Source organism: Delphinapterus leucas, chromosome 1 (assembly GCF_059928025.1).
Source record: "Delphinapterus leucas isolate spDelLeu-1000000601 "Yukka" chromosome 1, BTC_Dleu_Yukka2, whole genome shotgun sequence".
NCBI classification, from domain to species: Eukaryota; Metazoa; Chordata; class Mammalia; order Artiodactyla; family Monodontidae; genus Delphinapterus; species Delphinapterus leucas.
Genome location: NC_143129.1, coordinates 132,986,099 through 133,000,420, shown reverse-complemented (window position 1 = coordinate 133,000,420; position 14,322 = coordinate 132,986,099). Strand labels below are relative to the sequence as shown.

Here is a 14,322-nt window from a genome sequence, read left to right as displayed (position 1 = left end):
CAAGAGAACTAGGATTAGAAGTAGAGCCTGGGGCTTCCCTGGTGGCGCAGTGGTTGAGAGTCCGCCTGCCGATGCAGGGGACATGGGTTCGTGCCCCGGTCCGGGAAGATCCCACATGCCGCGGAGCGGCTGGGCCCGTGAGCCATGGCCGCTGGGCCTGCGCGTCCGGAGCCTGTGCTCTGCAACAGGAGAGGCCACAACAGTGAGAGGCCCATGTACCGCAAAAAAAAAAAAAAAAAAAAAAAAAAAGAAGTAGAGCCTGAATGAATTGCTGCAATCTGCTTCTTATGGATGAGCAAAGAAAGTGGTTTCTTGAGATGGAATTTACTCTTGGTGAAGATGCTGTGAAGATTGTTGAAATGACATCAAAGGATTTAGAATATTACATAAACTTAGTTGACAAGGCAGTGGCAGGGTTTGAGAGGACTGAGTCCAATTTTGAAAGAAGTTCTACTATGGGTAAAATGCTATCAAACAGCATTACATGCTACAGAGAAATCATTCATGAAAGGAAGAGTCAATCAATGTAGCAAACTTCATTGTTGTCTTATTTTTAAAAAATTCTGCAGCCACCCCAATCTTCAGCAACCACCACCCTGATCAGTCAGCAGCCATCAACATCAAGGCAAGATGCTCTACAACAAAAACATTATGACTCACTGAAGGCTCTATGATGGTTAGCATTTTTTAGCAATAAAGTATTTTAAATTAAAGCATATACATTGGTTTTTTAGATATAATGCTATTGTACGCGTAATAGACTATAGTATATTATATGCACTGGGACATTTTAAAAATTCATGTGACTAGCTTTATTGCGATATTCACTTAACTGGAGTGGTCTGGAACCGAACCTGCAATATCTCTCAGGTATGCCTGTATGTGAAAAGCCTAAAATAGTGCTTGGCATGTTTTAAATTTTATTAGTTATGGTCGATATGCTTTGTTACAGTAAACAATCAGTTTCTATAAATGTTTCATAAATGTTTGAAGAATACAGTTCTATGATATAGTTTGTATAAAAATCAAGATAATTATATTATTCAAATCTTCTAAATTTCTATTTATTGCTTGTAACTTAATTGTCAAATTCTGAAAGCTGTAGATCACAGCACCCAGCTATTGTTGTGATTTGGCCAAATCATTTATATTTTTGCCTTATATACTGTAGTATTGATTTGTTAATCGACAGACTCAAAGAATATATATTAAAATATGGTAATTTAGCAAGCAGAATAAAACATAAATTACCTTTGTCTTCCTTCATGATTTTGTCACATTGAACGTGTTTATTCTTTGGTGCTCCATTAATAGTCTGCATCATCCTTTCTACATATAAGTCATTGCCTAATCTATTTCGACAAAGAGTCTCATAGTTCTTGTTTCTCCGGCTATAAAAAGTAATATATACTCAACTTATTAATAAAAATTAATTTTTACCACACATATCTTTTTCTATTGATATTATGCTTTTTCTTAAAATTACCTTCTTTAATGTGGATTGCACCAAAAAATGAAGTGAAAATTCAAGACACTTCTTAGGGAAAGACCACATTAAACTACCTCCAAAGGACTCTTTTACACTATATCCCCCGACATCCCTACAACTTTCGGTCCCCACCAATAATATCCTAGCACTATCTCCACATAGGTTTTATGAATTTTGATTATAGACATAAAGCTATAAATTTCCCTCAAAGTACTACTTTTGTGTCATCCTGCAGTATTATTTTCATAATTGTTTTGTTCTGAGTATTTCTTTGATTTCCATTATGATTTCTTCTTTGGTTCATGAGGAATTTTCAAAATGTGCTTTTTAACTTCCAAAAGCATATGTGAATATGCATCTATGTTTTAGTTGAGATTTATGTAATTAATTTTTAACTTCATTCCACTGTGGTCAGAGAATTTAGTTTGTCTGACACTACTTCTTTGAAATTTTTGAAACCTTGCTTCATGGTCTTGTACATGGATGATTTTTGTAATTGTTCCATGTGTGATTGAAAAGAGTGTGTATCATCTAATTGTTAAATTCAGAGTTCTATATATGACCATTAAATTATGTTTTTGGTTCAAATTTTCTATAACTATACTAATTTTATCTGATTGACTTATCAATAATTAAGAGAGGCATATTCATACCTCCTACTTTAATAAGATACTTATCAAGTTTCCAGTTTTTGCTTTATATATTAAGAAGTTATTTTATTAGGAGTTTCAAGTTTAGAATTATTATACCTTCCTATCATTATGAAACCACACTCTTTATCCCTAATAATGCTATTGGTGTGTTTCTCTGTAGATGATGTGTTCTTTATATTTTTCCTTCTGTTTTTAAAATCTTCTTTTAATATTTGGTATTTTGGAGTATGAGTACAATGCGTCCCATTTGTGTGTGTGTGGATTTCTTTTTATTTATTCCTATTTCTGTGGAGTGGTGTTTTTCAATAGTTTGGGGAATTACTTACTCTCCTTGAATAGTAACTCTCGTCCATTCTTTCTATTCTGCCCTTTCGGAACTGATTAGGTGTATGTTAGACCTCTAGTCTATTATCAATATCTATTTAATATCAAAGATTAAATCAATATTTAATATCAAAGATTAAATCAATATTTACTTTTTAATTTTAACAATTATAAACATACTTTATTTTAAAATTCTTTTTAAATTTTTTGTCTTATAAGTAATCATTTTGATAGCTTCTTAGTGTTAATGATGTTTTAACTCTATCTTTTATTTAAATATTTCACATATATTTTATACTTTATATTTGATAATATCATTACCCATAGTCCTCAGGATTTAGATCTAGGAATTGTTATTTTTAAAATTCTCATTCATAATGACTTGTTTCTTTATTGGTTTGGTGTATTTTTACTAAACTCAAACTGAATGAATCTTAAGAGTCTAAATGGGATATGCTTTCCTCCAGAGAAAATTTGTATTTGCTTATGAGATAACTGAGATCCTTGTAAGGGTCTTGGTTTAATATAAGAATCTCTCCTTCAGCTGTCTCAATTTGTGGGGGATCCAAGACTTACTGGTGGACTCTAAATCCATGTGCTAATATTAACATTTGCTTCTAGCATCTCTCCCTCTATGATTTCAGATCACTTATCTATCCCATTGTTATTCTTTTCCTTTCCTTTTTCTGGTCCTGGGAGCTTTCCCTTATGTCTCATGAGCTTTAAAAGTACACTGTTTGAGTTATAAAGCAGAAACTAATACACCATTGTAAAGCAATTATACTCCAGTAAAGATGTTAAAACAAAAAAAGTATGCTATTTGAGATCTAATTGTACTATATTATATAGTCTAAACAATTTTACAAGATTTTATATTTGAATAAAAATAATACCATAAAAATTATTTTAGTGATGAATTTTTTAGTACTATAAATCATATTCATATTATACTTGAAGAAAACTAATCTGAACAATTATATTAATAATCTATTTATGTAGCTGTATTAATTTCAGACAGAGCAGACTTCAGAGCAATGAAAATTATCAGAGATAAAGAGGGGCATTACATAATGATAAAGGGGTCAAGTATCCAAAAAGACATAACAATCCTTAATGTGTATGTGCCTAACAGGAGAGTTTCAAAATAACATGAGGCAAAAACTAATGATCCATTTATATTCATTAATAAAGAGAAATGGAAAATCTACTCTCAATAGTAAATTCAGTCATTTCCCCATAACATATTTTCCCTTTTAAGTTTTAAATATAAAAAATGACAGTCATTTCTTTTTAACTTGAAAATAATTCATATATGCATAAAAGAAAAAATCATTAAAACCTATACTGAGACTTAGAAGCCTCCTTTATTTCTTTTATTATTTAACTTAGTAGCTCACCTACTTTTTAAAGAATATGGTAAAGCTATGGGTTCCTCTTCTAGGAAAAACATACAGCATAAACACTTTACATGTAATTTCATGAGGCACATATGTAACTTTATATACGATTTCACCAGGCACATATACCACCAGTGTTTATCCAGAAATCCCCAAAGACAGAAACAAGGATAAGAGCCTCTGATTTAGCATTTAAATTACAAAAGCAATGTAAACAACTGAACAATAACATACCTTACTTTCTCAGCTTCTTCAGATCCTACAGAAACCATGACTGTTGGTAGGTTAAAAAAGTTCATCGTTTCTGTCTCTGTGAGTATTATCTCTATAGTCTTCTCCAGGTCTTCTTTTGTTACAATTTTTCCAGGTGTTGCCCTAATAACTTGTAAATCTAAAATACATGACTTAATAAAAATCATTTACTAATTGTTATTTTTAATTTTCATTTCATCAAAATACCATGACGAGTCATACATTGCAGGTGGCATTACATGGTCCAGGAATAGGCCATGTTGTGAGATGTAGTCTATTTAATCCCTCTGAAGCCAAACTGGATCCTACGGCTCATAAACCATCTCTGTTGCTGATACATCAAGCCTACTCCAATCTCAAATGTGTAGTCATGACTACAAGGGCATCCCATTACATCTATCCTATAATATTAACAGGGAGATTGGGGTGAACAACTATTGATACAACTCAAGAGACATATGGGCAAGTGTATTTCCCAGATAATATGCAACCCTTCTCTGAGCCCTGAAGCTAATTTCTAGTCTATATCTACAACAGCCTTTTATTTTGTTTGTCCTTCTTACTGGTTGACTTTTGATTTAGATTACAGCTCACCTCTAATCATCTTCACCAAGAGCTAAAAAGACTCTCCAGTGAAAGTTGTGGTTAAATATAGGAGAAAAAGAGGCTCAATATCCATGCAAAACATACACTGAAAAGGGTTAGCCTCAAGCCTGTAGTCTTGTCAGAAGTCCAAGATTCTTGAAAAATTTCACTGAGGATGGAGTGTCAGGGCTAGAGAGTTTGGACTTGGTTGTATGGGTAATAAAGAGCCATGACACAGTATATAGGTCAGAGTTCAACGTTTTCTGTTAAAAACAGCATGTGAAGCAGGGATACATGAGGCTTTGACATGGGTAAAGCTTGAAAAGCTTTAGGAAAACAAGACTTAAGGGTATACACTTTCCAGAGATTAAGGCTCAGTCTCCTTAAAAAGGCCCAAAGCCTGAGAAAAACACTCTCCTTATAACCTAAAAAAAATACAAGCTACTAATTTCACAAACCAATCATCAACATTTGGAATGGCTAAATAAATAATAGTATACTCATCTACGAATATTAACTAGTAATTAAATATGACATTAAAAACATATGAAAATGTTTGTGATAAAATGTAAAGTGACAGAATAATCCAGGACAAAACCCATGCTATGGTTATAACAATTAAAATACTTATGCATATGGAGAAGCTGAGGAAACAAAATTTTTAATTGCTAATCCTTTATAGTATTGGATGATTCTTCTTTTAAAAGATGTTCTTTAATTTTTATTATTTATGCAATAAATTTAAAATATGAGGGAGAGGGCTTCCCTGGTGGCGCAGTGGTTGAGAGTCTGCCTGCCGATGCAGGGGACACGGGTTCGTGCCCCGGTCCGGGAGGATCCCACATGCTAAGGAGCAGCTGGGCCCATGAGCCATGGCCGCTGAGCCTACGCGTCCAGAGCCTGTTCTCCTCAACGGGAGAGGCCACGGCGGTGAGAGGCCCGCGTACCGCAAAAAAATAAATAAATAAATAATAAAAATAAAGTAAAATATGAGGGAGAGATGATTTATATAAGCAAATCTAGCTAAGGTAGATATAAGGTAAGTGAAAAAGTAAATGAATTACCCATATGGACACAACTGAAGATATATCTAGTTCAAACTGTTCCTTTTATCAGTGAAGAAAATGAGAAACAGAGAGGCTAAGTGAGAAGTTTAAGGTCACAAAGGAATACTGGCAGTTTTGAGACTAGAAATTTTGGTTCTTTTTTTTTTTTTTGTGGTACGCAGGTCTCTCACTGTTGTGGCCTCTCCCGTTGCGGAGCACAGGCTCTGGACGCGCAGGCTCAGCGGCCATGGCTCACGGGCCCAGCTGCTCCGCGGCGTGTGGGATCTTCCCGAACCGGGGCACGAACCCGTGTCCCCTGCACTGGCATGTGGACTCTCAACCACTGTGCCACCAGGGAAGCCCCTAAATTTTGGTTCTTGATACTCTAAACTTTCTTTCTTTAAGAACACCAGATCTTCATCTATGATTTAGTTACATATACCTTAAAGTAGCATTATGGCACAGATATGCTAATTATAAAAATGAATGATCTTACAGTAGATAGAACCTAATAGGGGACCTCCCTGGTGAAGCAGTAGTTAAGAATCCGCTTGCCAGGGCAGGAATAAAGACACAGACGTAGAGAATGGACTTGAGGACACAGGGAGGGGGAAGGGTAAGCTGGGACGAAGTAAGACAGTAGCACTGACATACATACACTACCAAATGTAAAATAGATAGCTAGTGGGAAGCAGCTGCATGGAACAGGGAGATCAACTCGGTGCTTTGCGACCACCTAGAGGGGTGGGATAAGGAGGGTGGGAGGGAGACTCAAGAAGGAGGTGATATGGGGATATACGTACTCATATAGCTGATTCACTTTGTTACACTGCAGAAACTAACACAACACTGTAAAGCAATTATACCCGAATAAAGATGTTTAAAAAAAAAAAAGAATCCGCCTGCCAATGCAGGGGACACGAGTTCGAGCCCTGGTCCAGGAAGATCCCACATGCCGTGGAGCAACTAAGCCCGTGCACCACAACTACTGAGCCTGCACTCTACAGCCTGCAAGCCACAACTACTGAGCTCGCGTGCCACGACTACCATGACTAGGTGCCATGCGCGTGCTCCGCGACAAGAGAAGCGACAGCAATGAGAAGCTCACGCACTGCAACAAAGAATAGCCCGGCACGCCACAACTAGAGAAAGCCCACGTGCAGGAACGAAGACCCAACGCAGCCAGAAATAAAAATGAAAAATAAAAGATATACCAGATTATGTAAATGTGCAATCAAGACTGAGAAATACTAATCTACCAGGTGGTAGAAGTAGAATTGTTTGGGTGTGACTCAGTTTAGAGACTTGACTTTGTGGTTAGAATTCACCAGCAGGCCAAGACGATATAAACATCTATATTATTCTTCAAGGCTTCTGGAGGTGAAGTTTTGTTACGTTTGTTTGTTTGTTTGTTTTTGATGTAGACAAATAGAGGTAGACCTCAAGGCAAATCACTACATAAAGATTTTCTTCTTTATCTTAAGAGGAGTGCAAATCCATTGGAGGGCTTTAAGCAGGGAGAATGCGATTAGATTGTGTTCTTAAAAAGATCATTCTAATAGGGATACAGTAGGATAATTAGTTGGCTTAGAAATCCCACTAAGGGATTAAAGACAGAAAGAATTTTAAGGGAGTTTGGGGAGACTGTTGTAAACTATTGACCACTCAAGAAAAGAATCTAGTAACCTAGCAACAATCTACACTACCTTGACGAAAGACCAGGTGCATCCAAGCACCAGGCACGCTCAAGCCACAAACGTCATTGTTAAAACACAATAGATATATGGTCTGCATCTTGTTACATGAAGTCAGGGAGTTAGTAGTCCTTGAAGAGTAGCATTTCTGCAAGACAGAAATATAGGTGAAAAAGGAAAGAAAGTAGGTGAAAGGGGACATTATACCAAAACCTGAGATGAATTACCATATATTAGTATATGTCACCACCCTTCTGCTAATATACATATTTAAATAGCGTCATGACCGTCCCCATTAGACCATACAGGGTCAAAGGAGGAACTAGTGATTTAAGCCTTGACGTCTACCCAAAACTGAGGAAGAAGGTGGTCTTCTCTTCCCACCCCACTTCTTCTTTGATTATAAAAATGTAACGCTCTTTGTTCTCAGGGCTGTGCTCCCTTGCCTGCCCACTTGTAGCTCTCACAAGTATCCTATGCTAATAAACTCACTCTTTGCCTATCGCTTTGCCTCATGCTGAATTCTTTCTGCAAGGAGAAAAAAGAACCTGAGCTTGAGTAAGTCCTGACACCAGGTGAGCAGCTTCAATTAAAAGACAGTGGATCTGAGTCCCCTCCTAAGTCAGGGACCCCAGTCTGAGGTGTGGCTGGGCTTGAGTCCCATTCCATGGGTTCAAGTCCCATCCTGTCGATTCAAGTCCCAATCTGAATTTTGGCTGGGTTCGAGTCCCATCCAAGAAGGAGAGCAGGTTCAATTCTGCATACAGTTTGGAAAAACAAATTGGAGGGTGGCAAGAATATATGTAGAGACTGCTGGGGGAGCTTATGACAATAATTCAATTCTTTGTCCCCTCCTGAGAGGACGGACATCTTCCTACAACAGACATTGCTAATTGCTTAAGTTTTCATTGCTAAGCCTTTCTCCCTTCCCTGGCCTCTTTCCATTAATACAGGCTGAGAAATAAAATGTGTGGCTTTTCCAGCCTCTCTTGAAGTTAGTGGTGTCAATGTGACACAGTTCTGGCCAATGAGATTAAAACAGAAATATACAGGAAAAAGGAAGCCTTCTGGGAAAACGTTTACTTTCCTGATAAATGAGGGAGATGTGACTGGTGCTACTGCCTTTCTCCTTCTTTCTGCTTTTAATGTGGATATAATACCCAGAGCTGGGGCACATATCATGAGACCATGAGGCAAGAAAGAAGAAGAAAAGGCTTACGAAAAGAGAAGAGCAGAGCTTCCAATCCAGATTCTGACACAATTAAGCCACAAAAGCAAAGCCAAAAGCTACCTACCTTTAACTTCTTTTAATGTGGAAAAAATGGTAGTTGGGTATTCTGTTACTTGTCAGAAGCATTCTGTTACATATGCTAACACCAAATAGAAGAGTCCATCAAGCACTTTTCCAACCTTATTAATATTTTCACTAATCCTCATTATCTTCTTAGAGGAAAAGACATCCTGACCCTCAAGGAAGTACCCACTTCTTCCAGCACTTTTGGTCAACCATTATTTTCTCATTCTTTTAACTTTACTTGCATAATCCTTTGCATTACCTCATGTTTTATCCTCTGCCTGGAATGGGCCTCTCCTTTTGTTCTCCTGACAAATTACTAATTATCTTTACAAACCCAATTCAAAAGTCAATAATGTTCTCTATGAACGTTCTCTCATTTTTTGTTTTCCACTTCACAGTAGTTAATATTTTCTTTGTAAGTACTCCCATCACATTCTGCACATGTCTTAATATGGCATTGATCACAGTGTATCACAATTATTTGTCTCCTGAGTTAGAAGCTGAGCTCTTTTAAAACAGGGTCTGTGGGACCTCCCTGGTGGTGCAGTGGTTAAGAATCCACCTGCCAATGTAGGGGATACAGGTTCAAGCCCTGGTCCTGGAAAATCCCACATGCCAGGGAGCAACTAAGCCCACGTGCCACAACTACTGAGCCCGCGGTCTAGAGCCCGCACACCTAGAGCCCGTGCTCTGCAACAAGAGAAGCCACAGAAATGAGAAGCCCACACACCGCAATGAAGAGTAGCTCCTGCTCGCCACAAGTAGAGAAAACCCGCACACAGCAACAAAGACTCAATGCAACCAAAAATAAATAAATAAATAAAATATTTTTAAAAAATTAAAAACAAAAAAAACAGGGTCTGTGATTACTGAGGCTGGTGGTGCAAGAAAGTCACTTGAGAATTTTAAAAAATATATAAACATTACCCTGGTAATTCTCATGTAGCTACTGCACAGGCCAGTATTTGGGAATGATTACCATAGTTCTGCTACCTCAAGCACCCAAAAAATAATGAGCATATTTGCTAAAGAAATAATGAACTGTCACTGAAATAAAAGATTGGATTTTCATTACCTGTAAAACTAGCCAACCTTTCCCGTTTAAGGGATGGTTCTTCTAGGTCTTCTACCATTGATTCAGTAGTGGATGTACTTGACTTAGAAACTGTACTGCTTCCTAAAATTGACCTTTAATAATGAATAACAACATTATTTATTTAGATGTCCTTATGTGCAATTAAATGTATAAATGAAAACATTATCAGATTGAGAAATCAAATATACTGTAATCATATGAGCAAAGTTGATAAAAATAAACTAGTTCTTTAAATATTGAGTTGATTTTTAATGTTCTTTAAGTAAAAAGTCATTTTAAATATATTTTAGAAATAAAACATGTCAAACCTATGCCTAGAGACCTTCAATGGATTCTCAACAGTATGTTTAGGATAAAAATCCAAAACACAGCCTACCTACCGAGACTCTCTGTCTTATCTTCATTATCAATATTCTCTCCCCCCACTTTTTTTTTAAGTTTCTCAAACTTATGGAGCTCTCTTACCTCAGGGCCTCAGCCTGGAGTAGTCTACCCTTCATTTTTCACCAGGTTTCTGCTCATTTTTCAAATCCCATATTAAATGCAATTTATTCAATTTGATAAATGTCCTCTCAAGACAATTTAAAATAAAATTTATATACTTCGTGGGAAATCAATACACTGAAGAATCCAAAAATAATTTCCTTTAAACATAGAAACTTAACATTACTCCATGATATTACATACTTTTTTCCTTTCTATTTATAGTTCCAACTGCCCTCCAAAAGGTTGGGTTCAGTTTACTGGAATATCCTTTGTTTTGCGGAGAACTCCCATGGCTTCTGTATGCTAATTTGGAGGCAGACTCTAGAGCAGCATATTTTCTCCTAAAATTTCGTGCTTAGTTAACATCTGGAACTTTTAATTTATCAGATTGAAAGTTACACACTAAAGTATTTCCCCATAATCTTTAGATTGTTTTAGGAGTACTGTTTTATTATGGCAAAGACTGCATTTCTCTATTGGAAGCAGTAAAAATTTTCAATTGTATAAGTATCTATATATGTAAATGCAAAACATGTCATTTACCAAAAAAAAAGTTATAAAACAAGAGAGAAATCAAACCCTAGGAGAACAAGATTTGTACAGAAGAATAGGGAGGGAAAAAAAGGAAAGCTCCTAAACTGCAGCATAAAAGAAACTGAAGAAAACTGAAGAAACATGTCTGTGATGCTAGGTCGCATCTTTTGGCTCCTCAGGAAATCTTGAGTAAAATCTGTATATTTTTTCACAAATGTTTTGGTGTAAGTGTAGGGGAACACTTGACATGCAAGCTCTACATCTAGTTAAAACATGAGAGGAACACAGAGGTGGCACACTAGGATGAGAGAACAGAGCTGGGAGACTGGGGACAACTGACATCTAAGTTACATATGTGCAACTTAAATGAAAATACATAAGATATAAAAAAAGAATCATAGAATAGTATACACTACCTTGTAAACTGCCCTAACGTACTAGGATTTATTGTATTCTGATAAAGGCTATAGGAAGCTATAAAGTCTGATGTACGTGATCCTTCTTGTGATGTCAATAGTTTATTTGGCTTTGCTGTACCAGTATATGGATCTGGATGGTAAAGAGGTCTGGGAGTAACATCAACTCCATGTATATCAGTCACCTGTAGAAAATAGTTATTTAAAATAAAATAAGTAAAAAAGACAGGGTTTCTGAATGATAGGTCCTAAAAAACAGAGATAAAAATAGTAGAAAAAAGATAAATATAATGTTTGTAGGATAGGACAAACATGAAAAATTGAATGATAAAAGATTTTATGCTTAAAAAGTTTCTTAACTGAGGCATACACTTTTTAAAAAGTCTTATTCATGTTTTACCTATATATAAGAAATATATACTAATTTTGAGAAAATTCAAAAATATAGAAAGATAATTCATTCAGATTGTTAATAATTTGGTATATTTAATTTTTTTATGTATAAGCTTTAAAAACCAAAACTTTTCATTTAACATTTTATTAATAAACATTAGACAAGTTATTACACATTTTTGGCTTATTTGTTTTTGGTTAATTTTTAATATTTTTAATTATGAAATTTAACACATACAGAAATATAATTAAAACATAACCATATAGTTAAATAATACAAAGCAAATGTTCTTATAATCACAACTAAAGTAAAAAATTAGAACATTGATAGAACCTCTAGGAGACTTTGCCCCTCCTAGATCACAAGCAGCTCCCCTGGCTTTTGCTTCTTCTGGCTTACTGCCTCTCCTTCCTCCCCAGTGAATATCATTAACTTGATTTTGGTAATTATTTTCTTTCTTCTTTTTAAAGTTTTATTAAGTATGCATTCCTAAACAATAGCACTTACTTTTTATAACTTATATTGAAGTAAAATATACATAGAGATGTGCACATATAAATGCACACCTTAATAAATTTTCATAAACGGAAGACACCCAGGTACCTAGCATTCAGATTTAGAAACAGAAAATTACCAGCATCTCAGAAGTTCCTTCCATAAGAGTCAATATCTCCCACCAAAGGTAATGATTATACTGACTCCATGGATTAGTTTTGCCTGTTTTTGAACTTCACTTTGATGGAATCATGAAGCACATACCCTTGGTATCTGGTTTCTTTTTTTCAATGTTATATTTGTGAGAGCTCTTCATATTGTTAAGTATAGCTGTAGATGGTTCATTTTCATTGTTGTACAATATTCCATTGTGTGAATATATCACAATTTTATATATCTATTTTATTGTTCATGGACATTTCTGTAGTTTCCAAATTTTTGGCTTTTACAAATGATGCCACTGGGCTTCCCTGGTGGTGCAGTGGTTAAGAATCCACCTGCCAATGCAGGGGATATGGGTTCCAGCCCTGGTCCAGGAAGATCCCACATACTGCAGAGCAACTAAGCCCATGCGCCACAACTACTGAGCCTGAGCTCTACAGCCCGCGAGCCACAACTACTAAGCCCATGTGCCATAACTACTGAAGCCCTCGCACCTAGAGCCTGTGCTCCACAACAAGAGAAGCCACTGCAGTGAGAAGCCCGCACACTGCAACAAAGAGTAGTCCCCACTCACCACAACTAGAGAAAGCCCGCGAGCAGCAATGAGGACCCAACGCAGCCAAAATAAATAAATAAATTTTAAAAAACCAAAAACAAATGATGCCACTAAGAAGATGGTTGTATGTGTGTTTTGCTGACTATACTGTATGAATTTATGTTGGGTGTATACCTGTGTGAAATTCCTGGTTATTGGATTATTTATATGTTCACATATAGTAGATACTGCTGAAAGGTTTTCCCAAGTGGTTCCCACCAACAAAGTATGAGAGTTCTGGTTGCTCCAGATTTTGGTTAGCACTTAGTATTGATATTTACCAAGTTTATCAATGTAATTTAGTTTTGCCTGTTTTTAAAATTTATATAAATAGCCATATATTATAATGGAATTATCTGACATCTTTTGTTCAACAGTATGCTTTTATGTGTCTCTCCATGTTGTTGCATGTATAATAGTTCATTCATTTATTGGTGACTGTAGTCTGTTGGATTAGTATATCATATTTTATCTATCTCTTTTACTTTTAACAGACATTGAATTGTTTCCCAGTTTTTGGCCATCATGAAAACTGTTTCAATAAACATTAATGTGAAAGCATACTGTTAAACATGAAAATATATTTCTGTAGGGGATATATAGATGTGGAATTGATGAGTCAACCTGATTAGATAACACCAAACTGTTTTCCAAGTTGATTGTAAAACTTTTCAAGATTGCCAGCATTGTGACAGTTGCTGTTACTCTACATTCTCATCAACAACTAGCACTGCCAGATTTAGAAATTTAAACCAGTATGGGTATAGGTATACAGGTATCTCATTTCAATTAATTTTCATGAAATTGAACTTCTTTTCATGTGCTTATTCCTATCTTGACTTCCTTTTTTTTGAAGGAAAATATCCCATACAAGTCCTTTGCACACTTTTCTGGTGAGTTCCGTAATTTTTTAAATTGATGATAGAGTTCATTAAATGTTCTGACTATGAACCCTTTCTGTTTTATGTGTTGAAAATGTCTTCTTTCACTGTATGGCTGAATTTTCCTTGTAGTGTCTTTTAATGAATAGAAGTTCTTCATCTTAGCGTAGTCAAATTTATCATGTTTTCCTTTATGGTTTACGCCTTAGATGTCTCAACCAAGAAACCATTCCCAATCCTGAAATTATGAAGATATTTTTGCTTTTCATGTTTAGATCTATAATATACCCGGAATTGAGTTTTGTGTATAGTATGAGGAAGAAAGCCAATATATTTTTATTCCATGTGAATACCCAATTGTCTCAACAAGAATTTTTGAAAATCCTGTTATTTCCCCATTACTTTCTAGTGCACATTTATTATAAAACAAGTGTTTATATGTGCCTGAGTCACTTGTAGGCTCTCTGTCTATACCTTTGTTAATGTTACGCTTTATATAAAACTTGGTATCTAGGAGAGCAAGTCC

General features: G+C 35.7%; 1 protein-coding gene across 1 annotated transcript in view; it reads right to left on the bottom strand.

Annotated features, from left to right (window-relative positions):
• DNAI4 (dynein axonemal intermediate chain 4) overlaps nt 1–14,322 on the bottom strand; it is a 119,340-nt gene that overhangs the window by 83,974 nt on the left and 21,044 nt on the right. Inside the window, exons 3-6 of the mRNA XM_022581148.3 lie at nt 11,270–11,454; nt 9,813–9,925; nt 4,098–4,254; nt 1,252–1,391 (exon numbers count right to left, since the gene is read on the bottom strand). Coding sequence (XP_022436856.2) covers nt 1,252–1,391; nt 4,098–4,254; nt 9,813–9,925; nt 11,270–11,454 — 595 coding nt within the window. The remainder of the gene's footprint in view (nt 1–1,251; nt 1,392–4,097; nt 4,255–9,812; nt 9,926–11,269; nt 11,455–14,322) is intronic.